The 23,441-nt window shown below is 33.8% G+C and overlaps 1 protein-coding gene across 1 annotated transcript in view; it reads left to right on the forward strand.

Moving 5' to 3' along the window:
• LOC129217606 (heat shock 70 kDa protein 4-like) overlaps positions 1 to 2,515 on the forward strand; it is a 99,594-nt gene extending 97,079 nt beyond the window's left edge. The window contains exon 18 of the mRNA XM_054851937.1: positions 2,199 to 2,515. Within this exon, the coding sequence (XP_054707912.1) occupies positions 2,199 to 2,306 (108 nt within the window). The 3' untranslated portion in view covers positions 2,307 to 2,515. The remainder of the gene's footprint in view (positions 1 to 2,198) is intronic.
• The last annotated feature ends 20,926 nt before the right edge of the window (positions 2,516 to 23,441 follow it).

Raw genomic sequence — 23,441 nt, forward strand, 5'->3', positions numbered from 1 at the left:
TCAATTGTTGGGTGTCCGAGGGTTTCTCCCCCGGAGGAAAGTTTGAAAAATAGATATAAAATTCTGCATTTTGAAGCCTTATAAGATGTAGTTCGAACTACAAAAATATCAGGACAGAAATAGGAAAACAAAACTTTCTTAAAGTTATATACTCTTTCGCAAATTAAGATAATGCAAAGTAAAAATTGTTTTTCATTTGACAAATCATTGACAGCAGTTGACAGAGAAAGAGTGCGAGAAGAGAGAAGACAATGCACTGTTACTTGGGGGGGGGGCTCACATAGGCTTTCGGTACAATTAGTTTTTAATCACCCCTCCAACTCACCGACAAATACAGCAATGAATTAAATTATAAAATGATCAATTGTAAAACATGCTTTAAAAGAAATAGTGTACAGATTTAGAAAATAAGTAACAAGAGATAAACATACTGCCCATTTGAACAATTCATAATTTATACATTTGATAAGAAATAAAATTGGAGCCCAACTTTGCTTCTAATTTTCAAAAACTTATCTAATTATTTTCAAAGGCTCTAGAAAAATTTATTTAAGTCACTTCATTTTGTACTTTCCAGTCTCTGATATTTTAGTACTTGATTGTAAATTTTTACACTCCTGTTCTAACTTTGTAAGAAACAGCTATTTTAAATTTAAAAGGAAAAAAAACTATAGATCTCTCTTGACAACAACTTCTCATCAGTTGCAAGTGGGACAGAAAAAGAAAAGGAATAGAGGTCGTGTATTTTTTCCATGCTAAACATATTAACAATATACAGAAGATGTAAGATACAAGCAAGTAACACTGAAAGAATTTCCAACATACTGCATTTGGAATTATATTAATCGCAAGATATGAAACATGTGGGTCACAAAAATTTGTAATATGTTTCAGAAACGTAAGAACCATGGTTTTTACATTTTTGGTGAAGGAAAAAGCAAGGAACTAAATTTGACATTGGCATTCCTTCTTCCTACCTCCTCCCATTTGTGGTTTGTAGCCGCACTTTCCCAAATTTTCAAGGTTTTCGAGCACTACAAAATGAAATTTATTTTTTCAAGTACTTTTTTTTTGAACAAACCATACTAATTTCCGGGAGTTGGGGGTCCCTAGCAAAACGGGCCCTAAGCTATAGCTTACTTCACTTGTACGTAAATCCAGGCCTATTCAAGAGACACTCCTGAACCAGTTGACGACAAACTGAAAAATCTACTACAAGCTGCTATGAAGATTCCGCCCCCCCCTCCCTGCTTTAAAAAAATAATAAAAATCTTGTTTTTAACAATACAGTGAAATCCGGTTAATCAGATCAGCTGCTATTCGGACCAAATCTTAAAGAACCAAAACAAATCCCATTACACAAGCCTAGTATAATTTGCTTATATGGTCGAAAATTCCCTTAATTGAACGATGGAACATGAGAACAAATTGGAAAAAAATCTAGAAAGCGCCAGCTTGAAGCGAGTTTCAAGTGAGTCAATAAACTAGTTAGCCAGATAGTTCATAATTCGCAATAAAAATTAATATTGGTTCCTTGTAACTTTCAATTAAACCCAGCAATATCAACAGGAAAAAATAGATAAATGCAACTCTCATTGTGGCATTGTTCCAGCAGACTTAAAAAAATCAGGGAAATTTAAAATTTCCTCAGTTCAGTTAGCATGTTCAATATAATGTAAATATTTTCAAAAAAAAATTGCTGTAATTTTCATTTCATTGAAATTCTTAATGGCCGATTAGTACTTTTTAACACTTATAACTTTCTTTTCGTAAACAGCATTTTCTCTTCTTTATATGTAATAATTATAATGGCATTTAAATATTTTGTGCATAGCATGTTTGTTCAAGCTACACAGGTCCTGTTCGCTTATTGGACCAGCCCATTACTTGGACCGAATTGGTCTTGTCCCAATGTGGTCCTATTAACCGAAATCGACTGTATTCTATTGTTATTTCAAGATGGCATTACTTATTATAGATTATAGCACATATGTAATATTTTGTAACTGTTAAGAAACTAAACCGATCTTTCATCGCAAAAGCTATTGCAGAAGTTTAACTATTCTACTTTATTTGAGTATGCTGCTTTTTTTTGCATGTCTTAGATTAAATAGAAAAGTTATTATTTTAAAATAATAAATGAATTTCTTTATTCATCTAAACTTTTTTCCTTTCTTTTTTTTCCTTCTGTCTCACAGCATTTAAGACAAATCATCAACTCTGAGTTGTGCAAAACTCGATCCCAGGCGCAGCCCTCCCAGGAAAACCACATTCCTCGGCCCACCGAGGACGAATGCAAGTGCTGAAATCTTCCAACTTTGGGTTTTGCCATGTTATTTATTATACATCATTAGCACAAGTGATCTTTACAAAGATGGGACATTTAAAACTGGAGACAGTGTAAATGTTGTTAACATGTATACTGTTTGTGCTATTAATTACTTAATTAGCAATTTATAAAGTTTATATTTGTTTCTATAACTAAAATAGTTGGCAGAGATTTTTAAGCATACTTTGTTTTTATTTAGAGTATGTCACTTTTTATATTTATATGTTGAATTAAATGTTATTAATATCAGCCATTCAAATTTCTTGGTTACTTGTCTGAATTACCAGTTAAAATTTTAATCAGATGGATGTAAAGAAATTTTTAAGGTTTGCTTTTCACACTATTTTCCCCATAAAGTGACTTTGTCTGCGGGGCCTCCCTGCCTGCAAAACTTTTGTGGGAAGATGAAAGAGATGCATTTCTTTTTGAGATAATTGTTTTAACAGTAAAAAAAACTATTTTTAACTAATTTATTTTTTGCAAAAGAAGTTTTAATTCCTAAATCAAATGAGAGTGATAGTTAAATGTGAAAAATATCGATTTTTGGTGCATGGAGAGTTGTTTAGTTCTGGAATAAAACACATTTTGATTTTTCGGTTACTTTTGCCAAATTGTAAATAATGTTTTTACTGTTTTTTTCCTTAGTGAAGGGAGGTGAGTATTAACATCATGTACTGTCAAAAAATTAAAAATATGACAAAAATATTATTATGTTGGATAAAAGTGCATTGATATTGTGTAACAAATCTGCATTGAGGTGATATTTTTATGTGAGTGAATGCTCATTTTAAAGGTTCATTCTGTACCCCCCCCCCCCACCCCCTGCAAAAAAAAAACTCAGAACAGGCTCTTGTTAATTAAAATGTTTCAATTATAAGACCCCAAAGTGTAGAAACCATTTAGTTTGTAAACATTAAAATACTTTTCATTTTGTGGAAGAACTACACTTAAGTGACAAAATAAGTTATTTAATTCCCCCCCCCCCCTTTTGTGTGTGTGTGTATGTGTTTTAAAACATAAACAAACTTTGAGTGTTTAAAATGTTAAAATTGAATATGATTTACATTCTGTCTATCATCATTCATGTTGACTATAGTTAAGATTTGTTTGAGTCATGATTGTTTTCTGTATTATTTAATAGTTTCTTGTTTTAATTCCTGTTTAGTTCTTTCTTTTCCTTTTGTTCTTTAATTATTATTTCTTAGTATAAAGCTTAATATAAGAGAAATTATGAAACAATACATCTGTATGCATTTTTTAAAAACATCGCATTTTAAATTGCATTGCAGTCTTATTTTTTAAAAAGCTTGTGAAAATACGTGAAAACACTCTCGTCATTAAACTATTTATAAAATTGGTCAAATCTGAAAAGTATTCATGACCTCCACCCCGCCTTTTTTTCCACTCAGAGGCACTATAATTAGCTCATCCTGAATATATATGTATATACAGAGAGAGAGATGTTGAGAACTCTCAAAGATATACTGAGGAATCCCAACTCCAGGATTACAAAGTTGTACTGTAGACATCTGCTCGTAAGCATGTCTGTGTACAGTAGCGCACACAAGAATTTTTCAAAGAGGGGGTTCAGGATTGAAGGACCACCATTCTCATATAATATCCAAACACATTCTTTTGATTTTATCAATGGTTGGTAACAGAAAATAGTAAAAAATAAGTTATTGAATAATTGATTAACATTAGTTAATAAAATAAATTATTAGTAACTAATACTTAATAAGAATACCAGAGAGCACAAGAGTTTATGTATTAACTAAGGGTTATGGACCCTCCCCTTTTGTACGCCACTATCAGTGTATCATATTTTGGTTTTGAAATTTCGTCTGTTATGTGATGTTTCGTTGCAAGAAAAAGATACATCACCTCCCAAGTATGCATTTTGAAATCTGTTTTTATGAGGTGGAATTTCTCCCAAAAGTCACGAAAGTAAAGGTCAGAACTATGTCAACACAATGAGCACGTAATCAGTCATGCAGATCTAACTATGCATGATTCCAAATTTCTATGCATTATTTATATTATGCTGTGATGGTCACACTTCATTTTATTCAATTTATTGCATGTTGAAGAGCTCAGCAGTACACTTGTCTTTAGTTGTGTAGTGAACTGTGATAAGTGTTTATTGTGGGAGTGATATTTTCTGCACAGAAATATATTGAATTTCTCTCATTCAAATGGGTTAATATAGAGCATTTATTGATGCAGAGACATTTGTCTTTCACTGAAATGTTTTGTTTTGCATGTGTTCACCATGCTAACAATTAATTTTAGAAATTTAGCAGCTGTCTTTCGACGAGATTTACCGTCATTATTTGCTTCTGTCATTTTGCTAATTTGAGCAATGCTGAGGCTCAAATTTTATTTTATTGTGTTCGTTACTAAGTTTCTTATTTGGTTTATAAATTCTATGTTCATGTTTATGCATTCCCCCCCCCCCCCTATTTTTTTGAACAAGGAAGTACTCAGGGGTGTTTAATCGGAAAATTCCGAAATTTTGGATAACCGTTTCTGAAAATTTTGGACTGACAACACATTCTAAACTGAAATTATTTGATTTTTTTTTCGTTTTGAAATAGCTTTTTTCAAGGATTTTATATGTATATTTGAAAAGTTTTTACTGGAGAAGTGGGTGGGGGGGGGGGGTGCAGCCTCATAATTTCTGAAAATTTTGTACTGTCTTCAGAAAATTTTTCTTGAGTCCTTGCACCCCTGGAAGAACAATGAATATCGAACATTATAAATGGCAATACGTTTGACGTTTACGTACAGTAATGTAATCAAGAGCATGCTACTTTGATATTAAAAGAAAAAAAAATCTGAAACTGCTAGGGATTTCTCTGAAAATAATTTTTATGTTATTTAAGTTTAAATTGCAGTTTTGTAGTTGTCATAAAATGCATTCATCTTCATAAGTATTCAACATAATTTTAAGATTAAGGACTCTGATTTTCAACTTCCGGGTAGATTTTGCATTCTGATACTTTATATAGAAGTACAAGAATTTAAGTGCAATTTTGTTTGTCAAAAAGTTCTCATTAATTGTTTGCAAACTTTTTATTAACAAGTTCCTAATATTTGGAAAATGCTTTCAAATCCTTAAACCAACTTATGTTTACATGCAATATATCAACAGCTGCCTTAGCTATTGGCTTGAAGGTGATAACTTACTGCTTAAAACAACTTATGTTTATTTACCATTCACAAAAGTACTTAATTTTATTATTAAGAGCTTCAACTTTATTTTCTTTAGTTTTTAAATTAAACTATAAATAATGATTTAACGAACTAAAATTTTAATTTATTGCTTATTTTTGTTTGATTTGTTGATATATATTTTGATTGTGTTAAAATGTTTTGTCATTTTCATTTATACCATCCAAAATGTATTTTATTATGGCAAAAAAGAATGCTTTCAAAAAGTGCATTTCTTTTTGTACTTTTGAAAGATTTATATCATTACTAACGGATACTTAAATAGGAAACCTTTGTATGTTTTTCTGGATTTTGTCTAAGTTATTAAGGAAAAAATACTGTGCATTGTTTTCATCAACTATGTTTGTTTTGCTTTTCTTTTTTAACTTTTTCAAACTAAGATTCAAACGGAGATCCTGAAGTTAATCATCAATTCACATAATCATGTTGTAATTTGTCAACACTGACTTTCAAAAGTCCTTATTTATTTACTATTTTGTTGTTCCATAGAAGTGTGTACAGGGTTCGTATGGGTCATATAAATTTTCAAAAATCATGGAAAAAAATTTATCAAATTTCAGATCTGGATAAGTCATAGAAAATAATATATTCATTAAAAGTTATGGAAATTTATTTAAAGTCATGGTCTTGGGCAGTAATAAAGTAACTGTAGCAAAAGAGCATTAGAAATCTTGAATGATTTAACAGTTTTGCTAGTAGAAGCTATTAATACTCGAAAATTGAACGAACTCAAAAACAAATCTGAGTTTAGGAATCCTAGTGCATCCACTTCTGTAACAGCTACCCACCTTTTTTTTGTAATGTGATGTTACTGCTGGGACAACACTAATTTTAAATTCACATTATTTTCAGCACTTGTATGTTATATTATGTAGTACAGTGGTGGCCGCTTATATGAATCACGTTTGTTCTAAACAGTTTTGATTCCACAAAGCATCGTAATTCAATAGAGCTGGATTTTATTCTGGTTTTGACAAATTGATTTACTAAAGTGGTTGATGAAATTTACCACTGATTCAATTAACCGGCGTCCACTGTAGTGGACTTGCATGTTCTTGATTTTGCCACACCCACTCAAAAAGTAATTCAATTGCATCCGAGTTTATTTCAACCACTCGTGAAAAAAGTATTAAATTTATCAGTTTATCTTAATTCGTTGAAGACTTTAGAAAATAAAGATATTAGTCAGGCAATAGAACTTAGAAATAGGGGAATTATAATCATCAAACAGTGATGCCCAATATACAGCTCGCAAAACTGATTCATGTGGCCAGCCGAAATATCTGGTTTAGAAAAATGAATTTATTGACAAGCGTGGCTTTACTTCAATGAACGAAAATGCTGTCAAGTTACATGGATGATTAGACGCATTGTTGCCACCAAAGGGCAATATTTTTCTGAAGTAAATTTATTATTGGAAACTTAGTAATGTGACTCTTTCGACTTTTGTCCCATTCATTACTATTCTGCCCCATTTATTAAATATTTGTTAGACATTTAAACATTGGTATATTGTTTCACTATATTTTCACTTTACTTGAATTTATATAATGATAAAGACATAAAAGAATATTTTTAGTTTCTTCAGTATGTACTGATATATTTTCAGTCACAAGTAAGTGCTTGGATGAGGTTATTGGATTCATGTAAAAGTTTTGCTAATGCCCATTTCGAAAATTGGCAAGTTTGATATTAAATAATATTATTTTCTTTGTTTAACAAGGTCATGAAAATTTTTATAAAGTCTTGGAAAAGTCATTGAATTTTTTTCTCCTGATTGAGTATAAACTCTGTATGTAACTGTCAACTTTCCTTATTCTTTCTGGAGACTCTTGAATTTTGATGCCTTCTCCCATACTCCATAATGAAGAAGATATCTCCTAAATTTTCATCAAACAACGAAATTCCCTAAAAAGAGATTTTTCAGTTATTAGAATGTCAAAAAAAATAAATGATCACGATCCCAAAAAAGAAATCTTTTCATACCACACCAGAGTATGAAAATATTTTCCAAAAAATGAGACATTTCGTCCCCAGTTGTTTTCTGAACTTCCTGAATGTTTACCTACTGCAAGAAATGATGGTCATCACATATGTAAAAAAAAAAAAAACTCTTACCTGTTTCAAAACATTGTTTTCCCTAAAACTTGCAAGCTTCAATTTCAGAAATCCCTACTTAAGTTTAAGTAATTCCTTTTGTACTAACACTTGTGTTGGGAAATTTGTTCATGCATAGTCTCCTGTTTTTCATTTTTAAATGTTTGCTATTGAAATTCCTGTTCCCTGCACACCAATTGTGTTATTTTTTTAAATGTTATTTGAGTTTTAAAACACAAGTAATAGTTCTGCTGTATAGAGACATTGTTCATTGGTGCAATTTATTATTTTAATATTATTTTAGCTTTACTTTTTGGTTTAAGTGTGATATGTTACTTGCTTGTGAAAGCAAACAATACCTGGAGAAATTCTAACATGTACAGGAGTTAATACTATTTTATATGAGGCAAGTAAAAGAAGGTGTAAGGGTTGTGACAGAGCCTTATGAAAAATATTACTGTTTTATCTCAGAAAGGCATCAAAGTGTGAGTGATAGCTGAAAAATTTATTTACTACTATATCTCAAGAGAAGCCAAAAATTGTCAGTTCATTCAAAATTGCTTCTGAATAAAATTTGTTATTGCTTTTATTCTGTTGTGAAATTATTTCAGTAACTTCACTTTTGTGTGTAACAACAGTGGTGGACATAATTATATGTGCCTACCATCTTTCGCCTAAAGTTTCCAGAGGAATTTCTGCTTGAGAGTATCATGGATGGTAATCTCCCGGTGGGGGTGTAGGGTATGTCAATCAAACTGGTTGTAGGGATTTTGGTTTAGGGGACAACCGGTGTAGGGACTTTTTCCCCTGTGCGGGTATTTTTCCCTGTTCAGATCACGTGCATATCTTCCCTCGGTCTTTTCCCTTTTTTTTCCAAAATAGTTGTTCAGTCCGAAAATGAACAGCATTTGATTCATCGATTCAACACATGGAGGGAAACTAATATTACAAAACGAATATTCATACAGAATTTACAACAAATCCATTAATAGAACGTACTGGAAATGCTCCAGTTCGCGCCTTTTTCGCACTTAGAACTACATTCAGTTTTTTTTTATGCTTAACGTTTTTTTTTGGGGGGGGGGGAGGGGGTTAGTACCTAAAATTAAATTATTAAATTACTTTTGATAAAGAGGACGAAAGTCAACACTGTAAGTTGACTTACGCTTTTTCAACAAAAACTAATTCAACTGTTTTCCAGGCTTCCAAAATGTTGTTTTTAATTTTTTTTTCTCTTCCGTGTGTGTGTGTGAGTGCCTAAAAGTGTTTTTGCCGATGAAAGAAAAATATTTTTTATAATAAATGAGCCATTGTAAAATTGACTAAATTCCACTAAACAAATAAAGAAATCAAATGGTGAGATGAAAAAAACTCCCTCTGCAGAAATATCTTCTTTGCACTTCAAGTATCGCATTATCTGCACTTTATTGTGTTACTAACTACAGATTTTTTGTAAAAATCTCAAAGGTTAAAATACCTAGCTGTATTAATTCAATAATACATTTTTTTAATACTTGAAGCAATTCTTTTCCTCCTATATAAATAGAACAATTTCATTAAGTCAAAAATCACTGTTGAAAGGAAAATGTTCCTTAGCGATATGTTTGGAAATAAAATTCTCTGTAAGAAGATTCCGAAACGTCCAGGTAATATTCCAATATTTCAAGGGATCTACCAGTTTTCTGTATAAAACAAAGATGAGTTGCAATCATGCAATTCGTAGCTGAATTGCTGAAATGGCACTTCTGCCATACCAGCTATAATTATTTTTATATAGTATGTCTGAGGATTCCATCACTTTAAGTCAACGGAAAATAATGTTTACCTTCTCAGTGGAGAGTCCTTTTTTTACGCCATGGGGGCCCTGTGCAGTCAGTTTGTCCATGGTTAGCACCAGCACAGCACTGCTTTTTTTATAGCCATTTTATAAATTTATCCTATACTGCTTTTTATACTCATTTTATAACGCCCCATGCCCGCCCCCTCTCACGCAAATATTCCAAAGGAAAAAACTGGTCATGTACCAAACAGTTTTTTTTTTTCCAGTCTTCTTCGTTTCACTAGCCATTAATGAAAATGAGACAAAAGCTAATTAAGCATAAAAAAGCTTTTTTTATAATTAATAAATTATCGGTTTTTTAAATTATTTTCTAAACAATACACGATTCTTTAATGCTATGCATAGGTTTTTCAAACATTTGTGCCCCCTTAGGAAAATGGTGCCCCAGGCCCAGACATACTTGACCTGTCTGGTATTCAGGTCCTGGAAGGAAGTAGGAAGCATAATAATCAGGAAGGTGCCAAGCTATTATGCAAACATTTATATAACTTTTCGTCAAACGTTCCTGATTTATTCAATAAACTTGCCTGGCTCTCATTGGGAACAGATCTAAATTCTTCAGAAAGGTTCTAAGCTATTGCAAGACCAAGTTATTGCACCAACAACTCAATATTTTAACTTAACCGGAGTAAGCATATTTTTTATATTTTTTAAGTTTTTCATTTGACGTAAAAATTGTCCTTACTTATTTATAAAGGAGTTTTGTTTCTTAAATTTTAATTTATTTTCATGCGTCACGTGTGGTACACCCAAGGTCAACCTCTTGTAATGGGCTGTATGAATTAGTTAATGCGTCATTCTCCAGAATGTGTAACTTTTGGGCAAAAATATTTTCATTGTGGACCACTTTTTCGTTTCTTCATCCTCCTAAAATTAGTCTTACCTGTAAAACACATACGTAACCAGATCCAGTTCAGCGTTGCCACAATAATGGCTTTCCCGGCATTTTAAACATTACCAAAACATATAATCAAATTATCATGACGCAGGGCGAGTTTCATTGTTGATGACGTCAGGAGCTTTACTCGATCATTAGCTGTTATATATATGAGGATACTTACATAATTATAAATGTAAAGAATTGAGAAAAGAAAGCGAAAACGAATAAGAAAAACTCACTAGATCTAATTTAGTCAAACTTATCCCACCAAAAACATTCTGTAAAAAACTAGCCAAGTCTCGATGGAGCTGCTTGTTTATCTTTAAAAAGAAGTGAAATCTAGACAAAGTCATGACAAGTCTAAGGTTCCTTACTGCGATTTCTTTATTATTATAGTTAATGTTGTGTGACTTGGCCGTTAGACATTCTTTATACCTTAGTGGGTACCAGGCCCGGACTGGCCATAGACTTAACCGGGACTTTTCCCGGTGCGCCCTCTCGAAAGGCGCCCTTCTGTTCTTTTCTTATTTTTCGAAACAATGTTTTAGAAAAATGGAAATAAATTATGTGGAACAAAGAAGTGATTTTGCATGTGAATATTTTCACATGCAAAAGCAATGGTCTTCTTATTTATATAAACGTTCCCTTTTATTGCCCCCAATAAAGGCAATTAGTCCCCTCTCGTTTCGTAAACGGTCTGCTCCCAGGGCATCGTTTGTGGCTTATCTTTTGCTCCAAGTTTCAATTCTGAGGACAAAAGCGGACCCATGGTGTTTCCCCAATAAAAAAGGGATGTGAGGGTGAAAGTGACAGCACATATCTATAGTCAAGAATACGAGAATGGTTTGATTTATTGACTATACTTAAGTTGCTGTAAAAGAGCGAATAGCATGACTCCCTGTTCTGGTAACGACCATGAGTGCAATAGAAGCAAGAAGACAAATAATATTAATTTTTGAAATCTGCGCATTAAAAATAGTGTAATGTCGAAATAAGCCGCATAAAAGCAATAATTTAGTGGATGGATGAACACGATGACAGAAGTCAGATGTCGTATTTTTTGTCACTTCACAAAATAACTTTTAGGACAAGAGTGAACGGTGATTCCTAGATTTTGGAGTCATGGCGCCCTTTTTGGAACTAAGATATTCGCATAGCGCCCTTCCCAAAATAAAATTATGACTTGTAACTGGCAGTCAAAAATAAATACAAGTCGTGTATCTGCATTGAATAGCCCTTATTTATCCCGTAAAAAAAAAGTTTAACAAATATTAAGTCTAAATTAATTGAGAAAAATAGTTAATTTTCGATGTGGTCCTAGGAGGACTGCAGGGCTCCCCTGGGCACATTTGAGGAATTACTGGACTAAACACAATAAAGATGCCGAAAAACTTTAGAGATAAAACATTTTTCAATTTTAAACTAAGTTTTGTCAATTAAAATCATTACAAGTTCAAGATCTTTGTGTTCAAAACATATTCCAGTTTTTTTATTTGGATTTAATTCTTTCACTGTCTTTTTAGCCAGATGTGTGTACAAAGGAAGGGGGTCATGGCATAACCTTCGGCATTGAAATTGTTAGGAGTTAACTTAAGATATTTTTTAAATCTCATTTTGGGGGTCAAGTTCTCGGGAGGGGGAGCGCTGCGTAGCATTTGGAGGAGGTTCGTCATTGCCCTGGCGGTGGGGGGTTGTCGCCCTTATGTAAAAAAAAAAGCTACAATACTCCCTTAAAAATATTAATATTTGAATTCCTGCATAAAATCATAATATTATTACATTTTATGCTGCCTTTATATCATTTTGGGAAGTTTTTTCATCTGTGTTTCCCTCAGATGAAGCTCGATACCGCGCCCCCCACCCCTCGCTATCCTGTTGACTCGTGAAGTTTATTATTGATAAACTTTGCATCAATGAAACAACGCAATTCATTATGAGCGGAACAAAGTTTGAGTTTGAAGAAGGAATGTATAACGATGTTGTTAATAAGTAAAACGCAAAGCTATTACTTGTGACGTCGCGAAGGGGGGGGGGGGGTCCGCCTCGGGGTTGACTGTCTGGGGGGGGGGTGATACCCAAAGTGGAATTACAAGTTTTTGATAAAAATGAAGCTGAAATGCAATTTTAAGACTTCTAATTTGAAAATTTTACAGGGGATAGGTCCGCCCGTACCCCAATATTTCCCACCCCACACCATGGAATCAATACGTACTACTATAATCAGAATTAGGTTCATATTGTCAATACTTAGACCTAGTAGTGACCTCTTATAACAAAAAACTGAAAACCCATTAGCTTTCCATGTGTGTAAAATAAGTTCAAAGTAATTACGAGGCCAACAATTTCACACACACCCTTACTTTTTTGATCTCTCGACGCACACATGCGTCTTGGGTAGTTACATAAAAATCATTCATAGTTTTTATTTGCCTCATGTATATTATCCCACATAAAATTTTGTTTTTCACAAATCACAAATACAGTTGTTTCTGAAAATTGTAATATTTTCATGTTTACATAGAATTTAAAAACTTTTTTTTTGCGTTTAGAGGGAGAGGGGAGGAGGGGTGACACATCACTAATTACCGCTCCAAGTGTCACCCATGCTAGGTACGCTACTGGTATTACAAATATTAATAAGAGTCAAGAAAGACTATATTAGAAATGGAATGTGAGAAATATCGAAGTAACCTTATTCGTTTTCTATCTGCAGTTAGTTTTTACATATCAGGATAGTATAAAGCCTAAAAAATAAACAGCACTTTCTTTTTCACAGAATAAAAGCTAAAGATTCTAACCATTAAAGCATTTTATGAGGGTCTTTCGAAGCATTCTTATACTGTGCAAGAGCTTTTGACTAACTATCTTTTGGTAAGCAGAAAAAAGGGAGCATACATGTAGACCACACACTTGTTTTATGGCTTTAAATAACGCCTTTTAAGATGCTTTATATCGATAAGGATCTGCGATGCTTGGGTCCTGGGGGATTCATAGCAGTGGATTTCTGTTGGACAAGGGAGGACAACTATCATAAATTTTATGCAGGTAGACTACAGAGGTCCAATTGCCGTTACTTACATGAATCGAAGAGTAATTTGGATCAGATTTTTGCATTAGTGAACAAGTAATTTTGAAGCGGCAGCAAAATTGGATATATTAAGTCAAGGATCTTTTCAACAGAAGGTTACTCGTTTCAGTTTTCATTTTCTTTTTATTGCGAAAATATTTTCCTTCATGTATAATCTTAAATTATAGAATTACAATCTATGAATCATAATTAATGGCATTATGATCTATGTGCTGCGAAATGACAAAGGATATTGCAAAATGTTCGAAAATACATATGGTTAAAAAAACAACGTACTCAGATAAGTTGAAAGGTCTAGTGTTATCAATTGAAAACTATTATTTTAAAAGGTAAAAACTACTAAGATCAAGTCTGTCCTTGAACTTTTTTTTTTCATCGTCCCTCTGTTTTTATTATGATTGGTAGTTTTTATGACGGCTCTGTCTAGGTCGGTCACGCCAGTTTTCAAAAAAAAAAAAAAAATCTGACACTCAAAAAGTTCTCGAAACTTTAAGACAACAATGCCATGAAAATGAATATAAACGTTTAAAATGTTCGTTTTTGCTATATATATACTTTAAAAATATAACACTTTGGACAGCGAGAATTTCTGAAATGAATTTTCAGAAATTAGATCCTGATTTAAGAATGTGGAGGAAAAAATATCATTACGAAAAACTCTCTTGTTTTCTTATGCTAACAAAAAACTTGTAATTTCAATTTTACTTAAAAAAAATAAGGAATTCTTAAAGGAAAAAAGGAGGCAAGGGGAAATTGGACATGGTCAAGAAATTTATTTGTTCTTCTTTTAAACTGAAATCTTTGAGTTTTCTTGCAAAAGTTTTATTGATTAATCAAATCAATTCATTTATTCCTTATAATGGTCACAAAAAATAATAGTAATTTTAAATGTATATCCATACATAAAAAATGATTTCTCAAATAATTTAATTTCAAGCTTTTCCCAATAGTTTCAGTGTTATTAAAATGATATTATTTATTACGTATTGCAAAAAGGCGATCAGGTGCACTGGATAAGTTAGAGTTCGATTGATTGTATTTTCCCCCAAGATATTTGCTATGACATGATCATGTTACTAATAAATAAATATAGGATTTGAAAAAAAAAAAAATCAGACTTTAAAAATAGATTTTAAGGACGATAGGTATTACTTATGTTTTATTTATAAAAAAATATGTCTTGCAAACATTAAGAAAAAAAAAATGATATTTTAACTCATTTTCATGGTAGCAGTTACTTTATAGCATACATAAGCCAATTTCATTACAAATGCATAATTCGTATAAAATTTGACGTTTGAAATGTGAGATGCAAAAAAAAAAAAAAAAAACAAGCAATATTATAAGTACAAAACAAATGCGTAAACATAATTCGAATAATCTTTTGATTTTGAGGACTGAAATCAATTAATCACTAATGTCATGTCTCATGTTATATCCGCACTAAATTCTTCATCTTAATTACTCTTTATTAATTTTCATTTTTGATAAATTATAATATTTCTTGATTTACCCAATTTGTAAAATCGAGTTTCCCCTTCATGACTGAATTCCTTTTTTGTATTGCTATTCATCCAAAAACATACCTTTTTTTTAAGTACATTTATAGAAACTAGTAATGGCCTGATATTCATTACCACTCGCTCCTACTCTCAAAATAATTGCATAACTAAAATGCTTTAAAAGAGCACCATGCAGAGATGCAAAGATTTTTACAGGGCCGATCCTAGCAGGTGTGCAGAGTGCGCACCGCACAAGGGCGGCCAAAGCAAGGGGCGGCCGCAGGCGGCATCATGTAGTTCTTTTAATCAAGCAAAATTCCTCAAGAATTTCTCACAAGATGACATAATAAGTCGAATAAATATGCAGAATTTTAAATGTTCAATTATCAAAGTGTTTGCCAATTTTCCAACAGCTTAGCATATTGAGAAAAATGGAATGTTAGACTCACATGCTTCATTTGGTTGCATAATTTGTGACAGAACTGGTAATCAGGCATGGATACAGCAGGGGAGGGGCAATAACGGAAATCTATTCCCCCACCCCCCACCCGAAGCATAAAAGCGTGCCTTCTAAAGGCCACTAATACTCATCCCCAGCCTTCCCCAGCCTTCCAAGCTTTTATTGACCCTTAACAATGAAGACATACATATTCTATGTAAAAGGAAAAAAAAAACTATGCTGATAGGATACTCTCGCAAGTATTTCAAACTACAAATTCTGTGTTCAGCAGTCGTGGATGCGTGGAGACTGGAGAGACAATGGAAAATTGCTACTCCCCTGAGAGTCAAACATATATAATCAACAAACTAAAATTTTTAATTTTACAGCAGTTTTTTCTAATTAAAATCACGAATGAACTGCCCGGTTACATATCAAGTAGGAGGACAGGGCCTTTGCCCCGGGTAACAAATTTTAAGTGTAGCTCCAAAACGAAGATCCAAAAGGATGCCTTGACCTTTTTGACAAGACTAAAGAAGGCTTCAAACTGCGTTTTTAGGACTTCAATTTCGGAAAATTTTGCTGGTTGAACCATCGATCTTAAAGATCCAATTCAGTCTCTTATTCACTCTTTCTATTTTAAATTTAATCAAACATAGCCTAAAAATGATCGCTCTAAAATCCAAAATGTCTCTTCTGGGGACAGCTCTTCCAAACGTCATCAAAAATTGCTTAATTGCATTTTTCAAATTTCTTTTCGAAATTTGCGGTAGAGGCCCCTGAAATCCATTCCCTAACATTACTACCAAAGATGGTCTGAGTTAGCGGCCCTCAATCCTACCCCCTCTCACTTAACGTATTCAAAAACAAACCAAAATTGCGTTTTTCAATCATCAGTTTCAAAGAACTTTGGGGGAAATACCGCGGATCCCCCTTTTCTCCAACGTAATCACTATGGCTCAAACTTTCGTTTTTAGATGGTTCCGTGAAGCCACCAAACCCTTCCTGCTTAAAATAGCCTGAAATTGACTTCAGTTTCAGAAAACAGTTCTTGAGGGCACACTGAATCCCCAACCGCTCTTTGTCCCATCGTTATCAAACAATGCCTAAAATACGATTTTGGGACTTCCATTTCTAAAAAATTCCGGATAGCTTACGTAAATTTTCACGGCGCTAGGACATCCGGCATCCCCCATCAATCGGAGACAAGTCTTTAGTTATTTTTCAGATATTAATATCGAAAAATATTCAGAAAGATCCGCTGAAACTTCTCGGTTTCCTTAACGTCACCAAAGATAGTACAAAATTGCGCTTTTTAGAGCCCTAAAACCCTTCCTTCATAAAAATAGCCTAAAATTGATTTTAATTCCGTAAAAATATTTCTCTCCGTTCGGAGTATTTTCCCCTATCGTGTCCAAATCTAGCGAAAAATGTGTTTTTGAAACAATAGTGCCGATAAATTAACAGAGGAAAGATGCCAGACCCCCTACCGTCACCAAAGACAGCCTAAATTTGAGTTTTAAACTTCAATTTTGAAAACTTTCGATAGGAGACGACCGAATCTCCCTCCCTCCAACAACGTCAACAAAGATAACACAAAATTGCTTGTTCCAAACTTCCGTTCCAGAAAATTTTCTTTAAGAGCGCCAATCCTTTCTAAACTAAGGTCAGAAAAAAAAAAACTGCAATTTAACATCAATTTTTAAAGAATTTTAGGAAAGAACTCCAACATTACTTTCCCCTCAAATCTCGAAAAATTTCCTAAAATTGCAATTTTTGACGTCAATATTGAAAATTTCTCCATGGACCTTGAATGTTCCCGACTCTTTTGTCCTAGCAACCAAACACAACCAAAGATTAATTACAGCTTTTTTCATAACCCAATTTTGAATATTTTCTGGATGCGATCCCCCCCCCCCCCCACCCTGTTTCTTCCTCCTCCGTCTTTCCTCTGATGTCACCAAAGACAGACTATATAAAATGCGTTTTTACGACTAGTACATTTTTTGTACCTATTACTTTCTTCAAAGATATAAATTGTACCTAAGGAGTTTTTTCTAACTTTTTACATGAATTCATCCTTCTCCTGTTTTGTTTTTCTTTTTTTTAAAATTAGATCTTGATACAGAAATTTGAAGAAAGATTTATATAGATTTATATGGGCGTTATAGTCAAAACATGCAAATTGCTCTTCAGGGGCGACACATCAGGTCTTTGCACACAGGCGGCCGACACCCTAGGATCGGCTCTGGATTTTTAACAATCCAAAGAAAAAAATTTACTTATGAAATGATATTTTTAATTTATTCTTTTTGAGTTTTGAACTTTAGCACAATAAAGTGGAAAAAATATTTTAAAAGTCTTTGAAAACGGACAACAGTTTGAATTGTCATGTACATACATCTCTTTTTAATTTTAAATTGCAGAAGCATTTTGTCGAAAATGACAAACTAGCATATGCAGGGACAAAAAAAAAAAAAAAAAAAAAAAAAAACCTGAGCATGAATGCTGATCGCACAGAGAAAACCTCCAAGAGGTGTTGTTACTTAATGCTATTGAACTAGTGAATGATGCATTTCAGAAGAAAGACGAACAAGCAATGAATTTTCGGAAAAAGTTTCTGTTGAGAAACATTTTGCAAAACTTCTCATTCTTCGAAATTAAAAATTATTCCCCCCAACCGCCCCCGCGACGTTATTCAAATTTTCAGGGTGTATTTTGGTGGTCTTTCGTCTCTTTTTTTATGGGAGTCTCTTTCTAGGGGGTAATCATTAATATTTAAGGGAATGTACCAACACTCTTTGGGGGGAGGGGGGGAGGTCTCTTCTACTATTTTTGAACTTGCAAAAAATATGACTTCTCGTTTAGACATTTTCAGCAACAAAAAAGGGCTTTATTTGCTTCTCAATGATTTTTTATCCTTTTAAAAATGGTCGCATTAAATCTTAATTTCTTAGATATTATGGAGACTCAGTCGGCGCCCTTCAACTCAGCTTTCCCGCGCCCTGTCGATCACCCAGTCCGGCCCTGGTGGGTACAGGTCAATTTTGTTTACACGTTTTCCAAGTGGCAATTTTCCATCGTCAATGGGTAGCGGTTCTGGCGCAAGATTGGTGCACTGGTGTCATGGAGCACCTGGTTGTGTACCCTTTAACGGCCAAGTCACACAACATTAACTATAATAATAAAGAAATCGCAGTAAGGAACCTTAGACTTGTCATGACTTAGTCTAGATTTCACTACTTTTTAGAGATAAACAAGCAGCTCCATCGAGACTTGGCTAGTTTTTTACAGAATGTTTTTGGTGGGATTTCACTTCTTTTTGTAGAAACATTTAATTTGTGTAATGTTCGAGTAGACTAAAGTTAGGCTAGATTAAATTAGAAGATGTGTCCCACTACGCTGGACTTTTGCAATGACAGTCGATTTTTTTATGTACCAATAGTAGAAGGGGGCATTACCATATCTCTAATACACCTGAGGGTTCTTCATTAGATACTTCAGCTTTCGATTTTTGACATCAAATGAAGCGGCCCGCCAAGTTAAATATTTTTTGTAAAGGCGTTATGTCGATCTCTAATAGTTTGGTCGGGCTCTTGTGTTTTCTAATCAGGGTCACTCCAGATCTTCAATTAGCCTAGTTTTTATAGTTTTCCTTTTATGTGGCCATCAAACCCTAACTTTGTACCAAATTTCACCTCTCTGAGTTTATGGGAAGTACTAATTCTATTTTGATGATCGTGAGTGAGTGAGTGTCATAAATGCGAAACTTTGCTTTCGCTTAACTTCGGAACTAAATGACCTACAGACTTGAAATTTCGGATTTTAAGTATGTGATTATAGCTTACTAGATGACGAAAATTTCTGCGTTCTAGTCTCATCAGAAGGTTCTCAAATAGGGGCCTGAAAATGCGACGAAATGGTTCCAGTAAAGGATGGTACGGCAGTGTTTGCTTCGCGCTCGACTTGGCGGGGGCACTGCCGTGCACCCAAATCTTAAATTTCAAACCAAAGGGCAAATGAAAAGTAAACACAAACCTTTTCTGCTCAAAACAAAATTCTGTTAATATTGGAAAAATATCCTTTCTTGGTAAAAAATTAAAACCAGCTATAATTTTTTTAAAAATAGTAACACAATACAAAAGAAACACACACACACAAAAAGGTTTATCAAAAAATAACACGCAAGAGATCGAATTATTTGAAGATGAAGAACTTCTGGACAATTAAAAGAGGTGTACCGCGCATTGTTATTAGTACCACTGACCTGCGTGAATTCGGAAAGAGAACTTTCCACTGCAGGAAAGTTGAGCACTAAAATGAGTATCAGGCTTAGAGACAATTCCATAGATGAATTATGTTTTTTTTTTTTTTTGTGACATTTGTTTCTTCACTTTATATTTGATCACAATACGTTTTCATAAATAATAAGTTTTGTACAAAATTACGAAATGTGGCAACATAACAATAATATGCTTTCCAGCTTTTTTTTTTTTTTTTTTTGAGAAATCTCAAATACCGGTATTTCGGTATCGCGTTTTAAAAATACCGGTATTGAATTTTTCGATCCGGTATTGCATTCCTTAAGTGTGAGCAAACTGATCCGATGCTAGTGCTGTAAGAACAATACTCTAAATCATAGTGATCTCAATTGGAGTCCATTTCCATTGCATAGATTAGGCAATCTGAAGTTGCGCAATAAAATTATAGGGATATCGCCTTTAATTTTAATAGCATGAAGATTAGTCCTGAGGAGTTGAGGGAACTGAGGAATTCATGTGGATGATCCACAGCGTTGTTGGCAAAAATTATAGCCCTCTCGCACATCCACGTATAATTTTTTTGACGCAAGAGTCTTGGTTTCAGGATAAGCATCGAGGATCAAATTATTTTCAGAGAATTTACATACTCATTTATTTTGTTACAATTTCCTTTGCCAGTTTTTTTCCCATTACTTACTTGTTGTCAAAGACTCTAGTCATGCTTACCACTATCTCCTAAACCTGCTCTTATAGTTGTTCTTAAGATACGGAGATTATAAAAGTTATATTACTATTAGTTGACGGCTTTAAGCAAAGTTGAAGCTTCTTATCTGCAAGCGATCCTTTAGGGTACCACAGAAGAGTTTGATGAAATTCACCATCAAATACGAAGGTGACACCTCTCATAATTTTGTCTTAACCTTTTCAACTTTGGTCAGTTTTTGCACAACTAAGTAAAGTCTCAGCAGTTCCGTAAAAAGCCGGTAATCACATTTTGGGCAAGCTGTTGAATTTGTTAAGTTTTTTTTTCATTTCCACCGGGTATTCCAACAAACATTAATTTGCGTTCCTGGTTTTCATGTACCAATCTTATCTTAATAGAATTGTTTTCGTTGATTCTCTGCGGCGGTGGCAAACAAAAGTCTCCTATTGAGTTCATTCCATTGACACATTTTGCCTTAAATTAGACTTTGGTTTATATTGCCTGACATTAGAGGACAATCATAGTATTTTTGCGTGATTCATTGCAATATGTCGTCACAGAGATCATTTTGAAATGTTTGCCATAAAGCAATAGGATCTAAAAGTTGACATAAAAGGTAAAACAGCTATAAACAATTTTCTGAGTTTAGAGAGGAGTCAGAAGAAAGTTACATCTGTCAACTGAGGTTAATTCCCAAGGACATTCGTTCTCTATAAGCCCGACTTGTTTACATGCTGCTTGATAGGTTGGCAGGACATTTAACCGTCAAAAAACTTTGGAAATATGCTGAACCTCGAAAGTTTTCTAAATGAATTCTTAAGTGACAAAATTCTGATTGGCCAGTAGGATGAATGTTGTATATTATACTAAGAGGTGAGTCTTTTTCAAACCCTGGATGCCTTTCAACCTCTTGCACTCGTTTTATTCGTGAAACTTGCTTTTTTCACATGCCTTTTCTTTTTTTTTTTTTTCGCAATTTGTTTCTGATAATATATTATATTGTTTCAAATGCTTAAATACGGTCATCATAATAGACCAAGAGCTGGCTACACAAAAAAATTACTCATAAGGTACATTAAAAATTTCTGTATGGAGAGAAAGTACATACATAAGCATTTATCGCTTGGTCTGCCAGGGCGGGTAAGGGACCGGAAGGGTTGGAGGTTGACTTTTGGGCACTAATGCTCTTTAAAAATTATTATTGAAATAACGTGCTCGAATGTTTTTCTAGATGGCCAATGGCAGATCTCTACTACGTGTCTTAGTATTCAAAAACTTTAGAAAAGGGTAATCCCCCCTAAAAAAATGGTGCCCTCCCCCAAATTTTGCAGCGCAACCCCCCCCCCCCTAAAATAAGTAAACCCTAGAAAAATGAGAGTAAATCTGCGTTCAAGAACCGCATGAAACTTCTCAACTGCGCCATGACGGCCCCCCCCCTTCCCCCACCTTCGCCGCCATTTTTGGGCCCTAAAATGCTCTTTAGCCATTATTATTTAGTTCAGTCAATGAGTACTTAAAAGGGTGTAGCGTGCATGGAATGTGCGATAATTTTTGAATTTTTGACTTCAGAATATTGTTAGGGGTAGTTAGTAAGTAAACATCTAAAAGTCCCCGACCCTGGAGGGTGAGCTAAAGGTGGAAGGGAGGGGGAAGACAATTTTGGAGTTTTCGAGAAAATGTCGGAAACGGTGGGAAAAATGCGTTTAAAATAAAAATTTAAGCTAAGTAAACTTTCTATGAAATTGTTTCTACACATATTTGTCAAATTTCCAATAATTTTCCGGGTATATGTTAGGAAAAATCGATGATTTTCGGAAAAATTCTTTCTTTTTGTCATACATTTGCTCCTAGTGCCTCCCAGTATCAGTATACATGAAAATTATCAATAAAAAAAGTTGTAGAGCTTTAAATTTCCTTCAATTTGATATGTTATTTTGTTATATTTTATTCAATCAATCAAAAGTTACAGAATTTCAAATACGCACTTTCATGGCAAAAAATGGAACCCTTGCCATTTACAAATTTCAAACTGACTCGAAAGGATTGCGCACTTCCTCTTTCTTCAATGAATTCGACATTCCTGATGGACAACAAAGAAGTATTTGTGGATTACTACAACACAAATGATATTTAAGGGTTGGGGGGGGGAGGGGGTCCGTAAAATTGTGACTTTGTGACAAGGGAGAGGGGAAAGAGTTATCAAACATTTTTTAATACGAATATGTTTATAAAAATTAATTTATGAAAAGTACTTTGTAACAAATAGGGAGGGGGTCAAAAATGTTGAGAAAAGGTATAACATCATTTATGGACAGCCCCTTCCTTACCGAGAAATCGGACAAAGATTTGCAGAAGTACGTAATATATGCAGTATGAATTAGCTCGATATTACATTATTTAACGAAAGTGAACTGAGAAAGTACAGAAAAGCTAGCATTTCCTTAGTAAAAAAAATTGTTAGAAGTAATTAATAAGCAAATATACTGAAAGTCCCCGACCCTGCGGGGGGGGGGGAGCCAAATTTTGTAATTTTCGATTATATCTCGGAAACACCAGGAAAAATGCGTTCCGAATAAAAGTAAAAGTTAACTAAATTTATTGTGAAATTGTTTTCATACATATATGCCACATTTCCAGTGTTATTTTAGGTACGCGCTCTTGAAAACCAATACTTTTAGAAAAAAAAATTATCTCGTTCTTTTTGTCTCAAAGTGTCTGTGCCAACCAGGCGCTAAAGGGATCTTGTGCAGTATGTGACAAGGACCCTGACAGTTTTCTGTGTCTTGAAAATCCACCGGCTGAACACTTGAACTGCAGATTCAAACCTGATACCAAAGAAATACGAAGCTTATACCCAATCACAGCGACACAAGCCAGGGGCGGCAAATAGGGGGAGCAAGAGGGGGCGGTTGCACCCCCAAATATTTTGAGCAAAATATTAAGAAATCGGGAAATTCAATTCACATAACGCGCGAATCAGTGATCATATGCAATAATTTAAAAAAAAAAATTCTGCAGGAAAATCTTTAGTAAAAGTTGATGAAATTCGAGACCTGTCCAGACAAAA

This window comes from Uloborus diversus, chromosome 1, assembly GCF_026930045.1.
Source record: "Uloborus diversus isolate 005 chromosome 1, Udiv.v.3.1, whole genome shotgun sequence".
NCBI lineage: Eukaryota > Metazoa > Arthropoda > Arachnida > Araneae > Uloboridae > Uloborus > Uloborus diversus.